Here is a 27,170-nt window from a genome sequence, read left to right as displayed (position 1 = left end):
CATGCGCTCTACCACTGAGCCACCTTCCCAGCCCGTGCCTCAACCTCTTGAGTACTAGAATTACAAGTATATACCACCATACCCAGCTCTCCTTTTTTTGTTTCTGTTACCTCCCTGTTTCAGCCAGAGAGGAGTTGGCCTTCCAAAAGTGAAATATGAAAATGGCACACGAGCACATGAATAGTGAGTGAAGTCCATGTGCTTTAGTCGGTGATTGTGAGGTCAGCCGCAGCCTGAGACTTTGACGTGTCTGTTCTGGGTGTATCCCAGCAAAAGGAAAATCTATCAGACCATAATAATGCTTAGTGCCAAAATCATGCCGCTCCCTGAGCCGTCCCTCGTCCCTCGCAGCCCTCCACAAGGCAGTGGTTGTGATCCTCCTTCTTGGCATTTGTATGTAGCAGTTTGGGGTCAGCTTCCTTCCACAGCAGTCTGGGACAAGCAGCGCCCCCGAGGCTCAGGCTGCTGCCACTGTGCCAATTGGCCTTCGCTATTCATTTTCTCATTTTGGTGTGGCAGGTTCACATTGAGTTCACAGAAGGTGAGGATAAGATCACCCTAGAAGGTCCCACGGAGGACGTGAATGTGGCTCAGGAGCAGATCGAGAGCACAGTCAAAGACCTGGTAAGTGCCTGTTCCAGCCATAGGGAAGGTGCTACTGAGCTGAGGACAACTGGAAGCCTTGTTGGGTGTCCATGGGCTCAGGACTAAAAGGCGGCCTTGCTGCCCAGTAAGAGGGTCTTAAACAGCTTGAAGCTAGCTGATATCCCAGAGGGTCTGTGAAGTGCTAGAGGAGCGATTTTGAAAAACCTGTGTCAGTCAAGGTGGAGTAACGTCTTCTGGATTTGGGGGTCTGGCTCCAACCCCAGCACTTGTCTGCTGACCCGTCTTTATGCTCCTCCCACAGATTAACCGGATGGACTATGTGGAGATCAACATTGACCACAAGTTCCACAGACACCTCATTGGGAAGAATGGAGCCAACAGTGAGTGAGGCTATGAAGGGTAGTAGGTGGGGCTCGCGTGTGGTGAGCAGGGCTTTCTGAGATTCTGAGGAGGCCTTCACTTCGAGTCAGAAGCTGCAGTCACAGCAGCCTTCTTCGCCTGCCAGGAGAGGCCTATTTTCCTTTTAATGCTTTTAGGCCTATCAGAGAGCTGTCACTTTGAGAAATCAACCTAATCCACCCTCCCTGGAAGACCGCAGGGGTATGTAGTAGGCACACCAAAGACCCTTAATCTCAGCCAGACTTACTCTCAGACCCACTAGTGTTTGTAGGCCTCTCTGTGTCACTTCCCAGTTCAGAGAGGAATGCTGTTGAGTGAGCTCAGACTCAGCTTTTTGACTTGTCAAATTGTAGGGACAGCGTAGAATGGGATATCTTTGGATATGTGTTCAGTGAATACTCACTTGCTGTGATCCAAGTGTGTTCGTTTGTCTTCTGCAGGGAATTGAACTCACAGCACTTTGGGTTTTGTTTTTTGTTTTATCAGTCGGGCTTGAATCTGGGCCTGGGCACTGTCCCTGAGCTCTTCAGCTCAAGGCGAGTGCTCCTCTACTTAAGCCACAGTGCCACTTCCAGTTTTCTGGTGGTTAGTTGGAGATAAGAGTCTCAAAGACATTCCTGCCTGGGCTGGCTTTGAACCGTGATCCTCAGATTTCAGCCTCCTGAGTAGCTAGGATTACAGGCGTGAGCCAACATGTCCAGCTGCATTCTGTTTTTTTGAGACAGGCTTTTGCTGTGTGGCTCAGAGTGGCCTTGAGCTCCTAACCCTTTTTTCTCCTGAGTGCTGGGATTACAGGTGTGAGCCACTATACCCCGCTCCAGTGATTCTTCTTAACATTTCCTCTGTTTAACTGCATAGCCATATGCACATGCATACATATCACATGCTTAAGTATTGTAGAAACAGCTTTACTTCCTGTATAGGAGGGCCAGCACTACTGTTTATGGGTTGTTCAGCCAATGAGGATCCTTTCTACGCAGTCTGCTTTGGTCACAAAGTACTCCTTGGTGTCTGAGTGTGTCCTCTTCAGGGACGTTTTCATGATAGGTACAAGAGTGGTCCTCATCAGTGCTTGATTTCAGGCACTCCTCAAACCATGCACATGCCATGACCTTGCTTTGTGGTTTTGTTTCTTGCATCAGTTAAAATAAAAGTGGAATAGTACAGATCAGACATGATTTCTGATTTCTACTCCTTGTGCATTGCAGAACCTCTGAGCGTAGCATGGTCATAGAATTCTCTTTGCTCTATTTTCTTATGATCCAGTTCCCAACCTCATTTCGTCCATAATCTAAGATCTACTCCCTGCCCCCAACACTTTTGGCTTTTGCTGTTTCTTTCCCTGTGTCATGTCAGTCCCTGTCCCAGATTGGAGTATGCACTGTTTAGAGTAGATGCATAGCCCCACCCTTCTGAGGAAACCTGCTTTTCTTACTATATAATGGGCATGCACTTTCTTCATTTCCTAGGGAAAAACTGGAGTTTGGGGGACCTGCATTTTGATCATTGGTGTCAGATTCTTTCCAGAGAACGTGGCAGGAAGAGAATTTGAAACTCCACTTGTTTTGCACACAAAGTGTTCAGTTTGATCAGAGCTGACAGTAACTGAGTCTTGACAGCAGCTTGGTTTCCACATATTTTTCAACAGTTATTTAGGCAATCCTGTCTTGAGTTAATATCTGTAATGTTTTGCCTCATTTGTAGGTTACATTAGTACAAACAAGTTTGAGTGCTATGATTGAGGTTTAAAAAAAGTATCTATACTTACTGTACATGTTAAATATATATAATATATATTATATTGGAATCTTTATTTAAAGTTCCAACCACATGCAAACCAGCTAACTTTCAAAACTACTCAGTCCCAGACATCAGTCATTCGAAGCTCTCAGGGCAGTGCCAACTTGTAATCAAGGCTAAGAGCCAGTGCCCTCAAAACCTTGTAGTACCTTGAGGAATATAACCAGTTCTCATTTTAGACAGTGCAAAATCCTGTCTTGGAAACTTTTTTATTGATGCGTATGACTGATTAGGGTAGTTGAAGGCTGGCTCTCCTGGCTGGCTGTCATTGGTGGACCATCATAGCCTCTGTGCCCAAGATGTGCTTCTTTTGTGTCCTAAGTCAACAGAATCAAAGACCAGTACAAGGTGTCCGTGCGCATCCCTCCTGACAGTGAGAAAAGCAACCTGATCCGCATTGAGGGCGACCCACAGGGTGTGCAGCAGGCCAAGCGGGAGCTTCTGGAGCTCGCCTCTCGCATGGTAAGCCAGCATCCAGGTCCTGCCAGCGAGGTACAGGTCTTTGTCTGTTGGCTGCTTCTTAAGGCAGCTGTGTTGAGGTATGTGGCCTAGAGCGTGGGAGTTACCAAGTCCCACATGGTTGGGCTTACTGGGGCCACATTTCTAGAGATTAAGATTTCACAGTGTTGTGAGACAGTGATACTTAAAGTCAGAAACAGATTTTAACATTCACAAGGCAAATTGTCATTATCTATAATGTTTGTGAATTCTGTGATCTTCCACATCGGGTGATAAGTACATTTCTTTCCTTTTGCTTAGTGTCAGCTGTTCCCTCTTTCCCTCCCTCCCATCGCGGCCCTTGAGTTGCTTAGCTTGTTTTCATCAATGTCCAGTGCAGCTGATGGGCCCCTCTGTTGTATTACTTCCCATTTCCCTCTGATTCTGTGCCCTCCTCCTAGCTTCCCTCAGACGTGCAAATAGATAGATAGACACATAGATAGATAGACAGACAGACAGATATACATACCATATCTGTGATTAAGAACCTGGAATCATTTAGAAATGTTATGACATCTGGGCGCCAGTGGCTCACACCTGTTATTCTAGCTACTCAGGAGGCTGAGATCTGAGGCTCTCCTATTAAGCACATGAAAAGTGGTTCTGTGGCTCAAGTGGTAGGGCGCTCACCTGGAGCTGAAGAGCTCAGGGACAGCACCCAAGCCCAGAGTTTAAACCCCACAACTGCCAAAAAAAGAAAGAAAGGAAAGAAGGAAAGAAAGAAAGGAAAGAAATGATAGGACACATTCAGCGGAGTCCTTTGCTGCTCGAGTCCTGTTTACTTTGTCGTATCTCCATCCATTTTGGATGGCCACATTTCTTTTGCCTCCCAGATCACCAGCATGTCTTTCCTTTGGCCCTGAGCAGTAGAGAAGCACAGTGGTACCCAGGTCCCATGTGACCTGGTTGCCATTGCCACAGGCGATGATAACATTCCTGGGCTCTGAGCCAGAGCACTCTCATGTGGCCGGACTTGAGACTCAGTAGTGCCACTCCTGAGTCAGGCTGTTCCTCACTCTTCAGACCTAGGTTTTCTTTATCCTAGGGCCTCTTGTCCTACAGGGTTTTCTGCCTGCACTGTACCATTCATTTCTGTCATCCAGATGTCAATCTGACCACCGGAATTCTGCAGAACTTTTGATAGACTGGTCATGATATTCCCTGGGTTCTGCTTTGCTTTTTCTTCTGATGTTTTAGTGGGACTCTCAGAGGAGACCACCCGTCCAGTGCCCCATGTTGGATGAACCATTCTTTCTTGATTACCCACTCGGGGAAGTTGGGTTCAGGCGGCAGGGCCCGTATGGACAGTGCTAGACTCACTCCATTCTGAGGGAGAAATACTGTCGGGGTTACTTTGATGGTCACTATTGGGACAGCACTTTCAGCTAAAAGGCCCTGTACTTTGTTCAGGAATATAACACATACTGAATGCAAATGGAGATTTGGTGTATGTAGTGTTTGGGGGTGGAGCCAGTGTTTCCTAGTGGTTTTTCTAATGGCTACCCCAACAGTGGTCTCTGGGTTCCCGCTATCTCCTGGTGATAGGGAGTCTCCCTCTACTTGTGATAATAGAATCATCTACTTTAATTATATTTTTAGGAAAATGAGCGTACCAAGGATCTAATCATTGAGCAAAGGTTTCATCGCACAATCATTGGCCAGAAAGGTGAAAGGATCCGTGAAATTCGTGACAAATTCCCAGAGGTAAAAGATTGCCAAAGGCATTCTTTTTTTGTTCTTGTTTTAGGTGGGGCTCCCCTGGATCGTTTCACCCAGCAAGCTCTCTACCAAGCCAAACTATGCCTCTAACCCCAAGGGTTTATGTGATTTCTTAGGAGTAAGCTCGTTTGTCCTTTAGGAATGTTCCTTTTTTTTTGTCAGTTGTGGGGCCTGAACTCGACCTGGGCGGTGGGGCCTGAACTCGGCCTGGGTGCTGTCCCTCAGCTCTTCAGCTCAAGGCCAGCACTCCATCACTTGAGCCACAGCACCACTTCAGGCTTTTTCTGCTTATGTGGTGCTGAGGAATTGAACCCAGGGCCTCATGCATTTGAGGGAAGCGCTCTACGAGACACTGAGCCACCTTCCCAGCTCTAAAAGTTTATTTAATTATATGTGTAATTATACAAAGGGATTTCAATTCAGCATGTTAGTTTGTGAGTATAATGCATCTTGATCAGTGTTATCCCTTTCATCCTTCTCCCCTACCTCTGTTAGTATTTTGGAACCCAGGCCTGATAATCAAACTCATTCTCCTGATTTGTTCTAGGTTATCATTAACTTTCCAGACCCAGCACAAAAAAGTGACGTTGTTCAACTCAGAGGGCCTAAGAATGAGGTGGAGAAATGCACAAAATACATGCAGAAGATGGTGGCAGACCTGGTACGGGTTTGGTGCAACCCTTTGTGGGGCATGCATCCCATGGGAGCTCCTGGCTCAGGAGCTGTCCGGTCTGATAAGGACAGTGCTAACCAAGTAAAATGAGGAGTCATGTATTGATTTAACATATTCTTCAAAAACTGAAGTAGAAAGACAAACAAAAGTATAGTCCTAGAGTTCAGGAGGCAGAGGCAAGGGGGTGGTGAGTTGAGGCCATCCTTATGTACAGAGTGAGCTCCTGTCTCAGAAAACACGGAGTAACAGAACAAGAGGGAACCATGCCAAGATCTAGAAAGCATGAAGTAGAGGTTACTGGAAAGGCCACAGCTTGCCATGTGTCCTGCCACGTGTCCATGATCCTCAGAGGAGGCTTCACTGTACCAGTAAGCCTGCCTCGAGAGAGAGGAGGTGGCCAGGGGCTCTAGCAGTACGAGGCTCTGTGTTGGTTTGATGGGTGTTCTGAGCCCCTTCCTTGTTAAGCTGTGGTCCCGGCCTGTGGCATGATTCCTTGAGCCAGAACAGTTTCAGGGTGTGTGGCTAGACTTAATGCCTTCTGGACTGTAGAAGATACATCTACATTTTCTGTGACTCTTCATAGAGGGCCTTTAAGTTGACTGACATTCCACCAAATTAGTCAGATGTTGGACAACATAATGATGTCTGTCCCCATGACAGACCTCTAAAGGTCAAGTTGATGGGAAGAAAGGCTCATAGCTTCGAGTGTCTGCTGATACTGGTGCCCTGTCAAATTCATGCTGCTTCAGGGGTGGAAGACTTTACTCTGTCATGGAGGGTTAATTTTGTTATCCTTTTGTGTTTTTAAGGTGGAAAATAGCTATTCAATTTCTGTTCCGATCTTCAAGCAGTTTCACAAGAACATCATTGGGAAAGGAGGTGCAAACATTAAGAAGGTGACTAGCTCACCCCTCGTCAGTGCCTTTTAACCCCAGCAAGGGCCCTGAGCCATCTCCTCATAGGTGGAGAGGAGGTATGGCCTATCCTCAACCCAGTGCTCAGGCCTAGCTGCTGTGGTAAGCCTCTGCTCTTCGTATTTGGTTCCCTACATGCAGATTCGTGAAGAAAGCAATACCAAGATTGATCTTCCTGCAGAGAACAGCAACTCTGAGACCATTGTCATCACAGGCAAGCGAGCCAACTGTGAAGCTGCCCGGAGTCGTATTCTGTCCATCCAGAAAGACTTGGTAATGACGGACAGCCTTGACCACTTCCTGTGTTATAAAATAGTAGGGCCTTTGGTTCCAGCCATGCAGGGCCTTTGGGCTGCCATGGGCTCCTACGAGCCCTGCCCCGGTGTAAACCCGGGGGTGCTGAGCAAACGGTCAGTAGCTCTCTGCCATTTGTCTACCACGCTTATCTTCTTGGCCCACAGCAGTGTATTTGACCCAGTGCTGGTTCTGCGAGGTATTTAATAATATCTGAAGTTTGGTGGTTTTGGTATGTGTGTGGTAAGTGTAGAATAATTCTCACGGCCAGTCTGTGGTTTTCCATCACCCCCAGTGGGCTCTGGCTCATGTATCTGTCCTGGCTCCCCACACCTACAGGTGGTCCATATCTGTCTTCACTCTTAGAAGCGTGTGCGAGTTGTGAGTATAGTCATGATGTGTGAGAACACATCATGAAATCTCTTCATGCTGTCGTGTGTGTTGTACTGTGTTCTTTTTACAGGGTGGTGTTTAATGTGAGGATAATCCATCTACTTAATATGCTTGGTATTATTTAATATGCTTGGTATTATTGGGCTTTTGGGAGGGAGTGGGGGAGGTCCTCTTTCATCCAGATTGTCAAGTTTATTAACATAAAGTTTTTTTTTTTTTGTTTTTTTTTTTGGTCGTGGGGCATAAACTCTGGGACTGGGCGCTGTCCTTGCACTCTTCAGCTCAAGGCAAGTGCTCTACCGCTTGAGCCACAGGGCCACTTCTGGTTTTCTGGTGGCTTTTTGGAGAGAAGAGTCTCATGGACTTTCCTGCCCGGGCTGGCTTTGAACCATGATCCTCAGATCTCAGCCACCTGAGTAGCTAGGATTACCAGCATGAACCACCAGCTCAACATAAAGTTTTATAATATATTTCCACATTATTCTTACTGTCCATGCTGCTTTTGCCTCTTGTTTGTGGTGAGAAATCTGTCATTATTAAATGTCTGACCTCCTTGGTGGTCACACCTATAATCTGAGCTACTCAGAAGGCTGAGATCTTAGGATCTTGGTTGAAAGCTAGCCAGGGCAGTAAAGTCCTTAAGACTTATCTCCAGTGAACTTAAAAAAAAAAGAGAGGTCAGAAGTGTAGCTGTAGCTCAAGTGGTAGAATACTAGCCTTGAATACAAAAGCTCAAGGATAGCACCTAGTACCTAGTCCCTGAATTCAAGCCCTAGGACCAGCACCTCAAAAAACAAAACAACAACAACAAAAACCTTCTTTTATATCCCTCATAGTATTCTCTGGAATAAAATTTGCTATTTGTTACTGGGCGCTGGTGACTCATGCCTGTAATACTAGCTACTCAGGAGTCTGAGACCTGAGGATCCCAATTCAAAGCAAGAAGGTCTCAGACTCTTACCTTCAATTAACCACCAGAAAACCAGAAATGGCACTGTGGCTCAGCATGGTGGAGTGCTAGTCTTAAGCAAACTTTGCTCAGGGACGGCGCCCAGGCCTTGAATTGCAAGCCCCAAACCGACATTTTATTTTTAATTTTTTATTTTTGTATTTTCTGGTTTTAAGGTTTCTTTTCAGGAGCTTGCTTTTTCTTTTTCTTTTTTTTTTTGGTCCAGTCGTGGGGCCTGAACTCTGGGCCTGGGTGCTGTCCCTCAGCTCTTCAGCTCAAGGCTAGCGCTCTACCACTTGAGCCATAGCACCTATTCCGGCTTTTTTTTTTTCCTGTTTATGGGTGCTGAGGAATCGAACCCAGGGCCTCATTCATGCAAGGCAAGCGCTCTACCACTGAGCCACCTTCCCAGCCCAGGAGCTTGCTTTTTCTAATGGAAGCTTTTTTTTTTGTCGGTCATGGGGCTTGAACTCTGGGTTTAGGCACTGTCCTTCAGCTCTTCAGCTCAAGGTAAGCGCTCTATCACTTGAGCTACAGCACCACTTCCAGTTTTCTGGTGGTTTATTGGAGATAGGAGTCTCATGGTCTTTCCTGCCCAGGCTGGCCTTGAACCATGATCCTCAGATCTCAGTCTCCTGAGTAGCTAGGATTACAGGCGTAAGCCACCATTGCCTGGCTAATGAAGCTAGTTTTAACTGATATTTGCATCGAATTATATTTGCAATTTGGCATATTACACATACACTTAGTATATTTAACAAATGTGATTAAACTGCATTTATTGCAGTCTCTCCATATTTTTATTTTTTTAATTCTTTATTGTAAAGATACTATACAGAGGGTTACAGTTACATGAGTAAGGTAATGAGTACACTTCCTATTGAGCTTTGTTACTCCCTCCATTGTTTTCCCCCTACCATCCCTTCCCTCCCTACCTTCCCCGAGGTTCTTTTTTTTTTTTTTTTAAATTGTGATTAAGTGATTACATAATTTCCCAAATTTCACAGTATTGTGGAATAATGATGCTTATTTAAAGTCACAAGTTCATTCTAACTTTCCTGGAGCAAATTGTTTATCACAGTGTATAACAAACATATAACGGTGTACACATATACACCATACATGTGATCAGCAGCATGGGGATATTTACTAGTGGTTCAACCAGATGAATGGGAGTTCTTTGTTTTTTCTTAAGTCCTGTTAGTTTTGTCCTATCACCTAACATTTTGGATTTAGCATCCGCTTACCAGGGAGACCATGTACCATTTGTCTCTTTGCTCTTGGCTTACCTCGCTCAACATGATTCCTTCTAGCTCCATCCATTTCCCTGCAAATGCCATTATTTTGTCATTTCTAATGGCTGCATAATATTCCATTGTGTATAGATACCACAATTTTTGGATCCATTCATCTGTGGTGGAGCATCTGGGTTGTTTCCATATCCTAGCTATTGTGAACAGTGCTGCAATAAACATGGAGGTGCACGTGTCCTTGTATATTGGTTCCTGTTGTTCAGGGTAGATGCCTAGAAGTGGTATGACTGGATCGTAAAGGAGGTCAATCTTTAGCTTTCTAAGGACCCTCCAGACTGCTTTCCGAAGGGGTTGTATAAGTGTACATTCCCACCAGCAGTGTAATAGGGTTCCTCTTTCTCTGCATCCCCTCCAGCATTTGTCGTTGGCTGATTTGTGGATGTGGGACATTCTGACTAGGGTAAGGTGGTATCTCAGGGTTGTCTTTATTTGCATTTCCTTCACCACCAGGGATGATGAACATTTCCTGATGTATTTCTTTGCCATTTTTATTTCTTCATTTGAGAAGTCCCTCTTTAATTCCCTTACACATTTAGTAATTGTTTTGTTAGGTTTGGGAGGGATTGGTTTCTTGAGTTCCCTGTATATACAGGATGTTAACCCCTTGTCTGATACATTGCTGGTAAATATTTTTTCCTAATTAGTTGGTTGTCTTACTAGCTTAGTTGCGATAGATTTAGCTGTGCAGAAGCTTTTTATTTTAAGGTAGTCCCATTTGTCGAGTCTCTCTCCAATTTGTTGTGACCCTGGGACTCTGTTCAGGAAGTTCCTTCCTGTGCATATTTTTATTTTAGTAAGATATGCTTAATAGAGTGGACCATGATAACTACCTTTTTTTGTTTTGTTTTGTTTTGTTTTGTTTTTGTTTTTGCCAGTTGTGGGGCCTGAACTCTGGGCCTGGGCACTGTCCCTCAACTCTTCAGCTCAAGGCTAGTGCTCTACCACTTGAGCCACAGCACCACTTCTGGCTTTTTTTTTTTCCTGCTTATATGGTGCTGAGGAATTGAACCCAGGGCCTCATGCATGCAAGGTGAACACTCTACCACTGAGCCACCTTCCCAACCCAACCACCAGTTTTTGTACTACTGATTGCTTTAGTCAAGTTGCACAATGTACCCCAAGTGATTTTTGTGCCAGGTTCTACCCCTGTTCCTGACTTTGTTCCCAGTTCTTGCCTTTAAGTCCATGTGTTAACCACACCCACAGTAGTTTGTTCATGGTTATTTATATAATCTAGGGTTTGCCATTCTGGAGTGATTCACTCCCTTGTGTGATGTGTAGTCCATTTTCCCCATGTCTGAAGGCTCCTTGTGAGGTGTGTGTGGTCTTACTTACCTGTTGGTTTATTGTTTTTCTCGTGTTTGTGCACATGTGCTCACACATGTGCTAGTGTTGGACATTACACTCAGCACCTGGGTGCTGGCCCCTTAGGTTTATTGCTCAAGGTTGGCACCCTACAACTTGAGTCACAGCTCTACTTCTGGCTTTTTTGCGGGGGCGGGCAGTCCTGGGGTTTGAACCAGGGCCTAGGCACTGTCCCTAAGCTGCTTTTGCTCAAGGCAAGCATTCTACCACTTGAGCCACGGTGCCACTTCCAGCTTTTTCTGTTTATGTGGTACCGAGGGATCATGCATGCTAGGCAAGCACTCTACCACTACATTCCTAGCCCCACTTCTGACATTTTGATGGTTGAGGTAAGAGTCTCATGAACTTTCCTGCCCAGTATGGCTTGCAGGCCTGAGCCACCCATGCTGTACAGGTCTCTGTCACCAGCTTTAAACATGTTCGGATGTGTCTTTGTGTTTCTTAGAGCTACTTAGATACGTAGGTCTCAAGTTTTGAATTTTCATCAAATTTTAGTTGCTAATTTCTGGGCTGTTTTTGTTGTTTCTTCTCTGTATTTCTGTCTCTCTCCCTCTCTCCCTTTCTCCCTCCCTCTCCCTCCAGCCCCCTCCCCTTCTTCCTATCACTTTCCCCCTCCCCCCTCGTTTTCTTTTTGTTTTTGCTGGTCCTAGGGCTTAAAATCAGGGCCTTGGCACTGAGTTTTTTTATTCAAGAATAGTGCTGTACTTGAGCCATAGCTTAGCTCTACTTCTGGCATTTTGGTGGTTAATCAGAGATAAGGGTCTCAACCATGCGCGCTGGTAGGTTACTCCTGTAATTCTAGCTGCTCAGGAGACAGATCTGAGGATCTTGGTTCAAACCAGCCTGGGCGGGAAAGTCTGTGAGACTCTTCCATTAACCACCAGAAACCAGATGTGGCTCTGTGGCTCAAGTGATAGAATGTTTGCCTTGAGCTGGAGCTCAGAGACAGTGCCCAGGCCCAGAGTTCAAGCCCTACAATCGACCCCCCAAAAAAGGAAAAAGGACCTGTCCAGTTGCACTTTTGGAAGCGGTGCTGTTGCTCAAGTGGTAGAGTGCTTACCTTGAGCTGAAGAGCTCAGGTACAGCACCCAGGCCCAGAGTTCAAGCCCCAGGGCCAACGACAACAACAAAAAGTCTCATATAGCCGGGGCGCTGGTGGCTCACGCCTGTAATCCTAGCTACTCAGGAGGCTGAGATCTGAGGATCATGGTTCAAAGCCAGCCCAGGCAGGAAAGACTATGAGATTCCTATCTCCAATAAACCACTCGAAAACCGGAAGTGGCGCTGTGGCTCAAGTGGTAGAACACTTGCCTTGAGCTGAAGAGTGCAGGGACAGCGCCCCAGCCCAGAGTTGAAGGCCCCACAACCAAAACAAAAAAAATGTCTCACAGACTTTCCTGCCTCCTGGGCTGTCTTCCAACGTTGACCATCAGATCTCAGCTTCCTAGGTAGCTAGGATTATAGGCATGAGCCATCAGTGCCTCATTTGTATTATATTTTTAATTGCCTACTTTTGCTCTATGCAGAATTTTGAGCCAATGTTATGCTGAGATATTTTTCTTTTAGTGTATGTGTGTGTGTATCTGTGAGAGAGAGAGAGATTAGGGGTGGTTCCTGCTAGGTGGACATTCTACCACTTGAGCAATTTCCTCAGTCTTTTGGGTTTTAGTCATTTTTCATAGGGTCTCTCCCCCCTCTTCCACTCTCCCTCCCCTCCCCCTGCCCCTGCCCCTTTTCCTCCTCTCTCCCTTTGCCAGTCTTGGGGCCTGAACTCTGGGCCTGGGCACTGTCCCTGAGCTTTTTAAAAGCTCAATGCTAGCACTGTACCACTTGAGCCTCACTTCTGGCTTTTTTTCTTTTTTGCTTATGTGGTGCTGAGGAATCGAACCCAGGGCTTCATGCATGCAAGACGAGCATTCTACCACTGACCCACCTTCCCAGCCCCATACGTCTGGCATTTTTGGCAGTTAATTGATGATAGTCCCACAGACTTTCCTGCCTGGGTAGCTTCTAATCATTTTCCTAAGTTCTCAGCCTCCTGAGTAGCTAGGGTTACACGCATGAGCCACTGGCATCCATCTGGGTTCCTTTTTTTTTGTCGGTCATGGGGCTTGAACTCTGGGCCTGAGTGATGTCCCTCAGCTCTTCAGCTCAAGGCAAGCATTCTACCACTTGAGCCATAGCACCACTTCCGGTTTTCTAGTAGTTAATTGGAGATCAGTCTTTGGTTTGCATTTTTATCTGGGCCAGCCTAGATTGCAATCATTCTATTTCCCCTTCCTACATAGCTGGATGACTGTTGTGGGACACTGCACCCAACTTCTGAAGTTTGTTAGATAGGATCAGAGCTGTTTCGCCTCCAAGCCCAAATGTCTACCAGTGCTGAGGCTAGGCCCTCCTTGCTCACTGTACCAACTGCTCAGAAAACAGGCTGTTTTCTGACTGCTGAGGACAGGGTGTTTGCTCTCTCCATGCTATGTGCTTTGGGCTGTGAACTAGTCTTCCTGCTGCCTCAGCCCCTGGCTACTGGCTTGTCCTCATCTCTCAACACTGCAGCATCCTGACAGGCATACAGCTCCCTGTGTTTCCTGCCACCATTATCTGGAACTGTAATTTAGATAGAAGACAACATCACCTCTGCTGTTTCAACTTTTCAAGAATCAAGTCCTCTAGTTTTCTTTATTTTTATTTTTTTGTCAGTTTTGGGACTTGAACTCAGGGTATGGGAGTGTCCCTGATCCTCTTTGTGCTCAAGGCTTAGTGCTCTGCCACTTGAGCCACCATGCAGCTTCTGGTTTTTGAGTGGTTAATGGGAGATAACTGTCTCTCCAGGACTTTTCTGCCCTGGCTGGCTTTGAACCACAATCCTCAGATCTCAGCCTTCTGAGCAGCTAGGATACAGGCATGAGCCACCAGCACCCAGCCAGAATCTTTTTTTTAATAGGAAAGTTTATCTTTAGCCATATTGTGCTTGCCTCTGCTAGCTAGTACCAGAACTGACTAAAGAAGTAGACCCCTGTATTGTGTGGTCTAAGTCGAGGCTTTGCTTCTTGGTCCCCCAGCTCCCACAGCCTCAGCACACCTCTGAGAGGCTGCAGGTTCTGATTCTTCAGACATCTCCCAACGTGGCAGAGCTCCATGTGTGATGTTCTCCCGACATGTGTTTGGTTTCAGGCCAACATAGCCGAGGTGGAGGTCTCGATCCCTGCCAAACTGCACAACTCCCTTATTGGCACAAAGGGGCGTCTGATCCGCTCCATCATGGAGGAGTGTGGTGGGGTCCACATTCACTTTCCCGTGGAAGGTTCTGGAAGCGACACAGTTGTCATCAGGGGCCCTTCCTCAGATGTGGAAAAGGCCAAGAAGCAGCTCCTACACTTGGCTGAAGAGAAGGTAAGCCCTTGCCGATGCTCCCTCCGCTCTGTAGGTAATCCTGAAGAGCTGCCTTGTGTTGGGTCAGGAAACAACCCTTTGATGGGCCTTTCTGTCTCCTTGACTTGCCCTTGCTTGCGACTTCCTAGTACAAATGCCTGTGTAGACAAAGAAAATTTGTTCTTTGGTTTATTACAAGGGCTTGTTTGTTTGGTGAGCAGGGAGGTACTGCTTAAAAGTCAGCTTTACAGTCAGTGGAAGGACTTTCTTGGTAGGTTTTGTTTGTTTCCTATGCCGCTCCAGGGGCTTGAACTTACTTGGCTTTTTAGCTCAGCACTGATGTTTTACTTGATGTTTACTACTTGAGCCACACCTCCAGTTCCAGCTTTTTTGCTGATTAGTTGGAGATAGTCTCACAGATTTTTTTCTCCTGGGCTGGCTTCAAACTTCAAATCTCAGACTTCTGAGTTGCTAGGGTTATAAGCATGAGCCACAAGCACCTGGCTGTTTGTGTTGGGTACATAAGGCAAGCATTCTTCCACTTCAACCACTCTTGAGTTCTTGCTGCTATAAGTTTTGACAAACATACAGTCACTGTGGTCCACTACCATCAATATATGGTACCACCACTGTTATAGCCAGCTTCCTGGGAAGAGTCCTTCAGCATTCTTTTTAAACTGTTTGGCTATTCCAGATCCTTGGCCTTTGTACACATTTTAGAACCAGCCTGTCAGATGTGGTTGGGATTGTGATAGAGATCGAATCAGAGGGGTTTGCATCTTAGCAATTTTTAGGCTTTAACCCATTTATCTCCAGTTTTGTTTTGTGTGTGTGTGTGTGTGTGTGTGTGTGTGTTTTGTGAATTCATTGTGCTTTGTAGGTTTCCACATACAGATTTTAAATGTGTGGTATTGGTTTATTCCTGTTATATGTTTTTCAGTGATACTGTAAGTGGTTCTGTTTTTCTAGTTACTGTTGTTAGCCTGTGGAAATAAAATTTGACTTTTTCTTTGTAGTCTTTTTTTTGTACTGGAGAAAACACAAATAGAAATCGTGTTATCTAGCCAGGCACCGGTGGCTCCCGTCTGTAATCCTAGCTACTCGGGAAGCTGAGACCTGAGGATCACAGTGGGAAGCCAACCCGGGCAGGAAAATCCTAAAGACTCTTATCTCCCATAAACTACCCAGAAAAAGCCAGAAGTGATTCCATGGCTCATGTGGTAAAATACTAGCTTTAAGCAAAAAAAGCTCAGGTGCAGTGCCCAGGTCCTGAGTTCCAGCCTTAGGACCACCACCAATACCTCCCACCCCCACCCTCGCCCCCCAAATCATCATCTATGAGTTGTATTCTTGCCTTGTGTTGTGCAGGTCCCCTAGAGCTTTCTAGAAACAGAGCTAAGGGCATAGTCTTACCTTGCGTGTCTTTTATAGTGTGATCTGCTTGCTGTAAAATTTCCCTTTGTCTCTGAGTTTATACAGTTTTGGGAGGAGTGGGTATTGGATTTTGTCAGATCCATTTTTTTTTACCTCCTAATGTGATTTTTGTTGGTGGTAGTGGTGGGCATGGGGCATGAGCTCTGGGTCTGGGTGTTGTACCTGAGGTTTTGGGGGTTTTTTTTTCCACATAAAGCTAGTGATCTACCACTTTGAGCACACCTCTGATTCCAGTTTCTCATAGACTGTCCTGCCCAGGTTGGCTTCCCACTGAGATCCTCAGATCTCAGCCTCTTGAGTAGCTAGGGTTATAGGCATGAGCCACTGGCACCTGGCTTTCTCATCTTTCTTTATCTCTCTTCTGCTCATGACCAGTACTCTACAACATGATATGCCTCTACTTCGTGCTTTTTTTTTTTTTTATAGTTAATTGATGTTAAGATCAAATCACATATTTGTCAGCTTAGCCTGGCTTCAAACTTCAGTTCTTAGAGTTTAGCCTCTTATATAGCTATGTTGCATGAGCCATAGTACTTGGTCTGATTTTTTTTTTGATTGGTCATGGGGCTTGAACTCTGGGCCTGGGTGCTGTCCCTGAGCTCTTCTACCACTTGAGCACCACAGCACCACTTCTGGTTTTCTTTGCTTTATTGGAGATAAGAGTCTCATGGAGGGCTGGGAAGGTGGCTCAGTGGTAGAGCGCTTGCCTTGCATGCCTGAGGCCCTGGGTTTGATTCCTCAGCACCACATAAGCAAAAAAAGAAAAAAGCCAGAAGTGGCGCTGTGGCTCAAGTGGTAGAGTGCTAGCCTTGAGCTAAAGAGCTGAGGGACAGCGCCCAGGCCCAGAGTTCAGGCCCCATGACCGGACCCCCCCCCCAAAAAAAAAAAAAAAAAGAGTCTCATGGACTTTCCTGCCCAGGCTGGCTTTGAAATCTCAGCCTCTTGAGTAGCTAGGATTACAGGTGTGAGCCACTGGTGCCTGGCTATATATATATTTTTTTTTTTAGACCATTAGTGTTCTGTTTGTATATTTAACCAATCTCTTGGTTTTGATGCTTATTTCCGTTTTTTGAGAGTCTTAGTTTGTATCCCAGAGTAACCTGGGACTTTCAGTCCCCTTGCCTCTATTTCCCAAGTGTTGTTATTATAGGCATTGGCTTTTTTGTGTGTGTGCCAGTCCTGAGCCTTGAACTTGGGGCCTGGGCACTGTTCCTGAACTTTAACACTCTACCACTTGAGCCACAGCTACTTCCTTTCTGGTGGTTAATTAGAGGTGATGCCCAAGCTGGCTTTGAACTTGGATTCTCAGATCTTAGCCTCTTCAGTAGCTAGGATTAAAGGAATGAGCTACCAGTGCCTGGCCAGGCATTGGCTTCGAAATAATGTTGATGTATGAGAATATCTGCCTCAACCAAATTGGTTGTTTAAGCTATACATATTAGCCAGTTTTTTTCTGTATTCTTCATGGTGTGCTCCAGGTACAAACAAACAAAATAGCAGGATGTGCCTTTATGGCTTTCTGTTTTGCAGTTTAACTCTATCAGGAGCACTGGCATACATAAGGCACTCCAAGAGCTTTTGCTGCTCTCTGCCTTCTTGGCAGAGCCCTTCTCAGCTGTGGCCTTGGTAGCTGGAGATTGCCCCAAGCTTGACCTGAGAGTTTTTTAGTTAGGCTAGTCTGGAGGGAAGATGCTGGCCCAGCAGTGCTTTGTGTTGGTTTGGTATGGAAGCCAGTAGATGAAGGCAGTTCTGCAGTAGAGCTCCTCAGGCAGTGGCTTGAAGATGCCGATCATCGCAGATTCATGGCAGAACCAATTGTAGTTCTGTGTGTCTCCACAGTTAGGCCTCTTTGCCCGGACTGTCTTCTGAGGTCAGTGCCGTTGGCCCCCCTCGGAAGTGTGACGCTGTACCATTAGCGGTGCTCACCGCATGCCATGTCCTCTGGGCTTTCTCATTCACTTGTGCTGTGCCCCAGGCAGGTGGTGTGGGGCTAAAATATGTGGAGTTGATTTCTGCAGCAAACCAAGAGCTTCACCGTGGATATCCGAGCCAAGCCAGAATACCACAAATTCCTCATTGGCAAAGGGGGTGGCAAGATCCGCAAGGTGCGTGACAGCACCGGAGCTCGCATCATATTCCCAGTAGCTGAGGACAAGGACCAGGACCTGATCACCATCATAGGGAAGGAGGACGCTGTCCGCGAGGCGCAGAAGGAACTGGAGGCCTTGATTCAGAACCTGGTAAGACGTGGGCCTTGGCTGCTGGCTCTGTGCATGCCACGGAGGGTGGGACCATTTTTCATTTTCTTCTCTCAACACCTCAGGATAATGTGGTTGAAGACTACATGCTGGTGGAACCCAAGCACCACCGCCATTTTGTTATCCGAAGAGGCCAGGTTTTGAGGGAGATTGCTGAAGAATATGGTGGGGTGATGGTCAGCTTCCCACGCTCGGGCACACAGAGTGACAAGGTCACCCTCAAGGGCGCCAAGGACTGTGTGGAGGCGGCCAAGAAGCGCATTCAGGAGATCATCGAGGACCTGGTGGGTTCCTGGCCGGGCTCGTATTTCCAAAGTCCACTCAGGAGTGAGTAGCTGCTGGGCCTCATGCACATCCCTGCTTCTGGCCTCATAGTGACTGACAAGCAGCCTTTTTGTTTTTAAGAAAGTATCTAATGAGCCGGGTACCAGTGGCTCACGCCTGTCATCCTAGCTACTCAGGGGGCTGAGATCTGAGAATCGTTCTTCAGAGCCAGCCTGGGCAGGAAAGTCCATGAGACTCTTAGCTCCAGTAAACCACCAGAAAACTGAAAGTGGTGCTGTGGCACAAGGGGTAGAGCACTGGCCTTGAGCTGAAGAGCTGAGGGACAGTGTCCAGGCCCAGAGTTCAAGCCCCACGACCAACAAAAAAAGAAAAGAAAATATCCAACAATCCTATTCGAAACCATCTGGGAAAGACAAATCTGAGAGACTCTAATGTCCAATTAACCAGCAAAAACAGTCTGAGGGTGAGGCTCAGTGGTAGCACAGCCTTGAGCGAAAAAGCAGAAGAGTAGAGCGCCAAGACCAGGGTTCAAACCCAGTACCAGCATACGAAAGGAAGGAAAGAAAGAGGTGGGAGAGTTAGGGGAGCGAGGGGAAAAAATACGATCTAGAAAGGACCTATTTTTTTTTCTTCTTGGCAAAGGGCCCAGACTGAAGGATAGGAGGGTATCGGAGAAGCAGTAGAAGAGTCACATGAGAGCACCTGGCTTTTCTAAAGCAGCCTTAAGTGCATGTCCCTTCCTCCGGGACCTTCCTTCCTGCCACCCACGGGCCTGGTGGCCTCTGTGGGATTGCCTGGTGCCCTCAGGGAGCCCCAGGCTGTAACAAGAAAAGGCCACCTTGGGTGGACGGGCCTCGGGCGCAGCTTGCTGTGGGGGGACAGGGCTTCTTCCTCCCGTGTTTACTAGATAGTTTCTTTTTCTATCTTTTTTTCTTTTTTTTTTTTTTTTTGTCAGTTGTGGGCTGAATTCTGGGCCAAAGCTCAGGGAATCCTGAGCTCTTCAGTTCAAGAAAAGCGCTCTACTATTTGAGCCACAGCACCACTTCCAGTTTTCTGTGCTTTTTTGGAGAGTCTCACATGGTTTCTTGCCCAGGCTGGCTTTGAACCTTGGTCCTCAGATCTCAGCCTCCTGAGTAGCTAGGATGACAGGCGTGAGCCACCAGCACCCAACTTTTAGTAGATATTTTCTATTCAAGCTATGCGGTAGATGGCTGAGGGTGTTTGTGCTATATGCAGTCGGTGTTTTCTGTCTCTGGCTCTTCTGCAGGAAGAAGGCTGCCTCCTTGGCCATGTCTATGTTGGGTCCCCCTGCAGGAGGCCTTCCTCAGCCATGAGGGCCCTCCCACCAGGACACCAAAGAGGATGGAATATTGGCCTGAGGATTTTGAGCTCTGCTCTTTTTTCTTTGTGCTTCTGTTCAGGAAGCTCAAGTCACAGTGGAATGTGCTATACCCCAGAAGTTCCATCGATCTGTCATGGGCCCCAAAGGTTCCAGAATCCAGCAGATCACTCGGGATTACAATGTCCAGATTAAGTTCCCTGACAGAGAGGAAAACCCAGGTGGGTCCTTTGCCCCTGTGTTGACAGTGCCATTTCTGCGAGTCAGCTCTTTGCTCCTGTGCTGCTGTCCTGCCCTGTGTTCTGGTGCGGGAGTGGGGCTTGGCTGCCGCTTGTGGTTTCAAGGGCCTTCCAGAGGTTCAGGACAGCTTCCTACCTGGTCTTAGAGCTGGGCCCTGTGTGTGCTCACAGGGGATAAGCCTCAGAGGAGCCAAGTGTTCTCAATGTCTTCCTGGAGAGCACTGAATGACATCACTCTGGTACCCAGAGCCACCTCTGCCTGCTGCACAGCACTATGGATGTGTCCCTGGGGGCTCCATCCTGTTCTCGGAAGGGCCTTTTAGCTCCCGGGTGAGAGCGGACGTGCATTCTTTGATGGCACAGGAGGTCAGTGAGACCCAAGTGGCTGCCTTTCGGCTTGGTCTGTGGAAGGGGGTGCGTGCACTGTGGTGCCTTGTCCCGGGATCTCCATGAAGGAGGCACACCCCGTGTGGAGTCCTGTCCTGGGACCTCCGTGGGCTTGGCCCTGCAGCGGCCTGCAGCCTGCCACCGCATTGCTGTCGCAGCGCAGCCCTGGCTCTTGTCACGCACGGCCATTTCAGCTTGTTTGCTATCTGTGTAGGAAGCTAATTCAACCCACTTGCCTCATCTGCATACCATCTCTGTGTAGTTCTTTGAGCAGTTTAGTTTTGATACGGTTCACACTTAGTCAGGAACCCACATAACATAAAGCTGCATCTGTTTTCCTACCCTCCAAAGTCAAAAAATGTTTTTTCAACCCTTTCCCTATTCCTGTGTTTTCTCCTGAATCAGTTGAGTGAAATTTTTAGACATATCTCTAACGTGGATACTTTTTAAGGATCCAAACATTCTCATAAAACAGTGGCACATTCATCAAAGTTACACAGCAGTATTTAGTCCATAGACAGTATTATAGTTGGCCAGTATTAGAAGTATCCTTCAGCCAGAGGTTAGAAGGCTAGCCCAGGCAGGAGTTTCTTGAGACCCCATCTCACACAATAAACTGAGTGTGGTGGTTCATACCTATGGTCCCAACTAGGGGACCAAATAGGCCTAAATAGGGATTGTGATCCAGCCAGCCTCAGCAGAAACAAGAGACCCTATGCACATAGGACTAAAGGAAAAAGGGGGGCTGGGAAGGTGGCTCAGTGGTAGAGTGCTTGCCTTGCATGCCTGAGGCCCTGGGTTCCATTCCTCAGTATCCATACCTCCGGACTGGGGAAAGAAAGAAAAGGAAAAGGGGATCAGGTTACGGCTCAAGTGGCAGAGTGGCTGCCTAGCAAACAGGAAGCTCTGACTTAGTCTTTAAGCGGAGAACTGCAGAGCGCTGCCCGGCGACTCACCCCTGTGCTCACCGCTACTCAGGAGGCTGAGAGCTGTCTGTGGATTGGATTCCAAGCCAGTCCAGATAGGCAAAGTCCATGAGGCTCTCAGCGTAAGTAACCACCAAAATGCCAGGAGAGATGCTGTCCGGGCAGTTATTTGGTGCACACATTTCCACAGAGCCTCCAGCCAGCCTCCCTGTTCTGATGGCCTCATTTTGGATTCTCTACTTCCTTAGGTTAGAATCTGACCTGTCCCTGAATACACTCTCAGATTTCTCAAACGCTGTCCAGGGCTGCTCCCCAGACCTGACTGCGTGGTAGTCCCTTGCCCTGGTGCACTCTGCCTCGTGGTCAGGCTCCACACACGCCATCTCCTTCAAGTCTTAGGTTGTTAACATGGCTCTGTTAGTTGAGAAAGGGGTGGAGCACCAGACGCTGACCGCTCGCGCCTGTATCCCTAGCTGCTGAGGCTGAGATCTGAGGATCGCCAGCCTCAAAGCCAGCCCGGGCAGGAAAGTTTGTGACGCTATTATCTCCAATTAACCAACAAACTGTTGGCTCAAGTGGTAGAGCACTAGCCTTGAGCATAAAAGCTCAGGTATTGTGCCCCAGCCCTATATTTAAGCCCCAGGATCAGTACCAAAAAAAGGCAGGGGGAGATGTGCACACCCGCGTGTGCACGTGCACACAGGAGGGAGCTACCAAGCTTGGCTCACTGCCCCCACCCTGCCCTAGCAGCCTCCAAGAGCAAGTGTCTTCCCACCCCAAGGCCCAAGCGGGTCCACCCTGCCCTAGCAGCCTCCAAGAGCAAGTGTCTTCCCACCCCAAGGCCCAAGCGGGTCCACCCTGCCCTAGCAGCCTCCAAGAGCAAGTGTCTTCCCACCCCAAGGCCCAAGCGGGTCCACCCTGCCCTAGCAGCCTCCAAGAGCAAGTGTCTTCCCACCCCAAGGCCCAAGCGGGTCCACCCTGCCCTAGCAGCCTCCAAGAGCAAGTGTCTTCCCACCCCAAGGCCCAAGCGGGTCCACCCTGCCCTAGCAGCCTCCAAGAGCAAGTGTCTTCCCACCCCAAGGCCCAAGCGGGTCTTGACAGGCGTTGAATGTGCTCACGGCATGACACTGGCTGCCACACGCATCTTTGGGCCCTTGTCCACTGGCTGCTTTTCCTGTTCTCCAGGGCAGAGTGCAGAGCCAGCCATCCAGGAGAATGGCGATGAGGCCGGGGAGGGCAGAGAGGCAGATCCAGGCTCTCCCAGGAGGTGCGATATCATCATCATCTCAGGCCGGAAGGAGAAGTGTGAAGCCGCCAAGGAAGCCCTTGAGGTGCGTTTGTCCCCCTGCTCCCCAAGGGCGGAGCTTCCCACCTGGTCTGACAGACTGGCGGTGCTCAGCTGTCACAGAGCCAGGGTGGCCACTTCCCTTTCCAGGACCTGGAGTCTACAGCTCCTCCCATGGACCACCGGCGGCTGGTCCCAGCTCTGGGCCCTGGGCAGGGGGGCTGTGGAGAGGTTTCGTTAGCAGTATGTGATTGGTCTCAGGATCCATTGACTCCTGAAGTGTGGGTGTAATCTAGCTCAGGCTTCACGTAACTGTGAGTCATTTATGGGGAGGGTACTTGTTGAGCAGTGGCCCTGTGTTGGGTCCTGTTAGAAGCACTGTGGTACACAATGGAGAAAGGTGCGCAGTGGTCTGTGAGTCTAAGCAGGAGCCATCCAGGAGAGTCTCTGCCACGGCCGTCATAGCATCAGAGATGTGGCTGTGTCCTGCGCCTACCTCTTCCCATTGGGGTACAGGCTGACTCCTCAGACTGTGTCTGTGTTTGTTCTTCATGAGTGGTCCAGGTAGCATAGGCACACTGACAAAAGGTTGCAGAAAGATGCTCTTGTCCTCAGGCTCGTGGGGCAGGAAATCTGCCCTCTACTCCTGGCCAGCCTTCACTGTCTTCCTCTGCAGGCGTTGGTTCCAGTCACCATTGAAGTGGAGGTGCCCTTTGACCTTCATCGATACATCATTGGGCAGAAAGGCAGCGGGATCCGAAAGATGATGGATGAGTTTGAGGTAAGCTCCTGTCCTTGGAGTCGCTAGAGAGTTCTCCTATCTGGCCTTCAAAGTGCTGTTGTTGATCAGTTCATGCGCCTCTGCTGACTCCTGACTGAGCACTGACCTCCCCTCCAGTTCTCCCTCACAGCTCTCCACACTCTCCCTCCTCCGAGTCCCAGGCCTGTGACTGTATTCTGGGGCTACCACGTAGACTCATTCCTGTCTGACCACACAGGTGAATATTCACGTCCCGGCTCCTGAGCTGCAGTCTGACATCATTGCCATCACTGGCCTGGCTGCAAATTTGGACCGGGCCAAGGCCGGGCTGCTGGAGCGAGTGAAGGAGCTGCAGGCTGAGCAGGAGGACCGGGTAAGCCGTCTTGGGCCACAGGAGGCAGGATCATTGCAGGCCCCGGAGGCTTTCTGCAGCTGGGCCCTCAGTCCAGTACACTTCAGACTCCTGGACCCGAAGGGAGGCCAGCGGGTCCTGCTGTGCGGTCCTAACAACACCCTGGAGCCCTTCATGCGGAAGGAGTGCAAGGCAAAGTTAAAAGAGCTTGGCCCTTCTAAAGGAATAAAGTTGTGTTTTCCCACAGAACAGTCTGGTGATATGACAGAATTCTGAAGCCTCAAAGCCTTCTCGCATGCTGTGACCATGCCCTGAATTGGTCTCTAGCCAGATCTCACCTCAGGCTGTGGGGGGCCACAGCTGTCTATTCTCTGGACACCCTTGGCCTTTGTCATACCAAATTCTGAAAGATTCAGAATGTTTTCCTTAAACTGATTCATCTTAACTGTAGTTGGCAAATTCACCGTGTAGCACCAAGAGCTTGAGCAGCTCATTTCCTGCCCTGAGCTTCCTGAGGACGGGTGCTGGCCTCCCATGGCAGCCTGCTTCAAACACAGCGTCACCTGGAGTGGGTGTGAGTGGTCAGGGTCTCTGGTGCTCTCTTGGACAGATGATGAAGTGTGGCAGGAGTCAGGCAGAGAGGTGCCTGGCTCTTTAGGGTCAAAAGTGCTAAATGCCAGCTGTAAGCAGGGTTTGGGATATCTGGCTTGTGTTTGTCAAGGCTGCACTGGAATGGCTGTGGGTGCACCTGGCTTAGCTGTAGATGGAGTGCTCTCCACCTCATTCTCCTCCCTTGTTTCTTTCATAGGCTTTACGGAGTTTTAAGCTGAGTGTCACTGTAGACCCCAAATACCATCCCAAGATTATTGGGCGGAAGGGGGCAGTCATCACGCAGATCCGCCTGGAGCACGATGTGAACATCCAGTTTCCTGATAAGGATGACGGGAGCCAGGTGAGGGGGAGGCCCCCCTGGGCGCGGGGAGCGCATGGCGTGTGCGCGCGGGGAGCGCTTGGCGTGTGCGCGCGGGGAGCGCTTGGCGTGTGCGGGCTTTGCCCCCCAGCTTCCACCTGGGCCCGGACCAGGCAGGGCTTCTTTGGTCTGATTTTAGCTTGAGGCTGCGCCAGGGTTGGCGCTTGCATTCTGGATGAGGTTTCCACGCCATGTGCCAGCTGGGCCCTTGCCCTGCATGCACAGCTGTTCTCCAGCGTCTCCCTGCTCTGCAACGCTGCGTCCCTCCTGTTGCGCTCACAGCAAGTGGAGAGGGTAGCACAGCCCCTACCCTCTCACCTCCACCTCCACTCACACAGACTTCCAGGTCCCTCTCCCTTAAGCTTGGCTGTCCTGCTGCCAGTGCTGCTTTTGGATGTGATCCAGCTCTGATGGACATTACTGTAGTCCAACAAACTGATGGCCAGGGCCACTGAGCCCAGGAGAGCAAGTCTACTGTACCACATCCCTTTTTTTTTTTTTTTTTTTCTTTTTTTGCCAGTCCTGGCACTTGAACTCAGGGCCTGGGCATTGTTCCTGAGCTTCTTTTGCTCCCAAGGCTAGGAAGCACTCTACCACCTGAGCCAAGTGCCACCTCTGGCTTTTTCCTTGTATGTGTTGCTGAGGAATCAAACCTGAGCTTCATACATGCAAGGCCAGCCCTCTACCACTGAGCCACATTCTCAGCCCCCAATTTTTATTTGTATTTAAATTTTTAGTGGCTTTACTTTTACTATAAAGGTGATATACAGAGGGTACAGTTACACAAGTCAGGTGACGAGTACGTCTCTTTTTGGGCAATGCCACCCTATCCCCCACTCTCTCCCAGTTTTTTCCCTCCCGTCCCTGCCAACAAGTTGCATGGTTCATTTTCATGAAGCACAGTGTCTAGGGAGTACCACTGCTTTACTCACGATTAAAAAGGCCTGGTCTTCCTTTGAGGCTGTTGTAATCCTTTTCATATTCAGACTTCCCACTTGCAGCAGCTCAGACCCCTGCTGTGCCTGCCCCCAGCGAACCTGCCCCCTGCTGGAGGGAGGAGGTGTCCGCTGTGCCTGCCCCCAGCGAACCTACCTCCTCTACCACCTGGCCATCGTTTGGACAGCAGGGTCTCCAGCTGCTGTTCTCCAATCCCCTGAGTGTCCCTTGCTTCCCTCTCAGATCCTGTGACATTTTGGCTTAACTCCAGGCTTTTGTTCTGTGGCCCTACTCAGAGTGTTTTGCTGTGAACCTGTTCCCACCGTTGTGAAGATGAGGGGTTACAGCTATGTTGTTTACACGGCTCCTTCTGTATGCCCTTGTATGCCTTTGCTCCCTTCTTTCCAGTGTGGTGGTGCCCACCTGTGTGAGATGAGGGGCCTGAACTGGGGGTCAGGGAGCTGGGAGAAGGCAAGCTCTGAGGGCTTGGGCGCTCTGTGAGAGTGGGCGCGCCTCCAGGCGGGCACAAAGTAGCGGCTGAGGGCGTAGCCTCTGTTCCACGGTGGTCTCTGACCGGTGCCTCCTGTCTGGACTCCGTTTTTGTGGTCGGCTGCCTTTCTGCTCTTGTATCTGGACTCTCTTTTTGGGGGTGATAAAGGACTGGCACTGATCAGACATTGTTAACCTGCTGTTTCACATCAGCCACGTGACACACACCTGTGCCGATGCCTTCTTTTCTGAGGTGACGCGCGTTTCCTTACCCTAGGGGCAGGCGGCCTGTGTGCTGGGCCCTCCAGCCTTGGCTTGTGGTGGAGAGACCCAGACAGCCTCCCCTCTCTGACTGCGTTCTCCTCTCTTGAGGCCCAGGACCAGATCACCATCACAGGGTATGAGAAGAACACAGAAGCTGCCCGAGATGCCATCTTGAAAATTGTGGGTGAGCTTGAGCAGATGGTTTCTGAGGACGTCCCGCTGGACCACCGTGTCCATGCCCGCATCATTGGTGCCAGGGGCAAAGCCATCCGCAAAATCATGGATGAGTTCAAGGTGAGCCCCAGTGCCAACTGGAAGCTCAGAGCTGAGGGTCCACGCTTTGTCGGGGCAGCGTTGGCCCGGTGGTTCCTGTCTGAGGAGTCACTGCGGCGCAGGAGGCCGTGGGCGCACCTGGGGCACTCTGCTTCCAGCTGGTGGGGTCGCACAGACAACATGGACCTGCACGCTGAAGCGGCCACCTCCAAGGGTCTGCGAACTCAGAGCCCTCTCAGATGCCTTCTGCGGTCCTGTGTCTTCCAGGTGGACATTCGCTTCCCGCAGAGTGGAGCTCCAGATCCCAACTGCGTCACTGTGACAGGGCTCCCGGAGAATGTGGAGGAGGCCATCGACCACATCCTTAACTTGGAGGAGGAATATGTGAGCCTGGGTGGGCGGGGCCGCATGAGGCAGCCTGCTCCGCGTGGCCTGGGTCCTGGCAGGCCAGAGGAGACGGGGAGGCGCAGGGGTGAGCTGGTGGGTGGCTCGGTTGACCTGGACTGCAGACTGACCCACACCACCCTGCACCCCTGCAGCTGGCCGACGTGGTAGACAGCGAGGCCCTGCAGGTTTACATGAAGCCCCCGGCACACGAGGAATACAAGGCCCCCTCCAAGGGGTTCGTGGTGCGGGACGCTCCCTGGACTGCCAGCAGCAGTGAGAAGGTCAGGTGAC

The 27,170-nt window shown here is 49.1% G+C and overlaps 1 protein-coding gene across 2 annotated transcripts in view; it reads left to right on the top strand.

Annotated features, from left to right (window-relative positions):
* Nucleotides 1-27,170, top strand: part of LOC122125100 (high density lipoprotein binding protein) — a 71,840-nt gene that overhangs the window by 42,554 nt on the left and 2,116 nt on the right. For both annotated transcript variants that reach the window (XM_042699646.1, XM_042699647.1), the window contains exons 10-27: nucleotides 520-624; nucleotides 908-986; nucleotides 3,128-3,267; nucleotides 4,903-5,007; nucleotides 5,570-5,683; nucleotides 6,505-6,591; nucleotides 6,751-6,882; nucleotides 14,098-14,316; nucleotides 17,748-17,969; nucleotides 18,053-18,271; nucleotides 19,694-19,832; nucleotides 22,349-22,494; nucleotides 23,125-23,229; nucleotides 23,447-23,581; nucleotides 24,369-24,512; nucleotides 26,328-26,513; nucleotides 26,760-26,876; nucleotides 27,032-27,160. In XM_042699646.1, the coding sequence (XP_042555580.1) occupies nucleotides 520-624; nucleotides 908-986; nucleotides 3,128-3,267; nucleotides 4,903-5,007; nucleotides 5,570-5,683; nucleotides 6,505-6,591; nucleotides 6,751-6,882; nucleotides 14,098-14,316; nucleotides 17,748-17,969; nucleotides 18,053-18,271; nucleotides 19,694-19,832; nucleotides 22,349-22,494; nucleotides 23,125-23,229; nucleotides 23,447-23,581; nucleotides 24,369-24,512; nucleotides 26,328-26,513; nucleotides 26,760-26,876; nucleotides 27,032-27,160 (2,523 nt within the window). The remainder of the gene's footprint in view (nucleotides 1-519; nucleotides 625-907; nucleotides 987-3,127; nucleotides 3,268-4,902; nucleotides 5,008-5,569; nucleotides 5,684-6,504; nucleotides 6,592-6,750; nucleotides 6,883-14,097; nucleotides 14,317-17,747; nucleotides 17,970-18,052; nucleotides 18,272-19,693; nucleotides 19,833-22,348; nucleotides 22,495-23,124; nucleotides 23,230-23,446; nucleotides 23,582-24,368; nucleotides 24,513-26,327; nucleotides 26,514-26,759; nucleotides 26,877-27,031; nucleotides 27,161-27,170) is intronic.

This window comes from Dipodomys spectabilis, unplaced genomic scaffold (assembly GCF_019054845.1).
Source record: "Dipodomys spectabilis isolate Male_0828 unplaced genomic scaffold, ASM1905484v1 ptg000261l, whole genome shotgun sequence".
NCBI classification, from domain to species: Eukaryota; Metazoa; Chordata; class Mammalia; order Rodentia; family Heteromyidae; genus Dipodomys; species Dipodomys spectabilis.
Note: the sequence above shows the minus strand (reverse complement) of the source record. Positions and strands in the feature narration are given on the sequence as shown.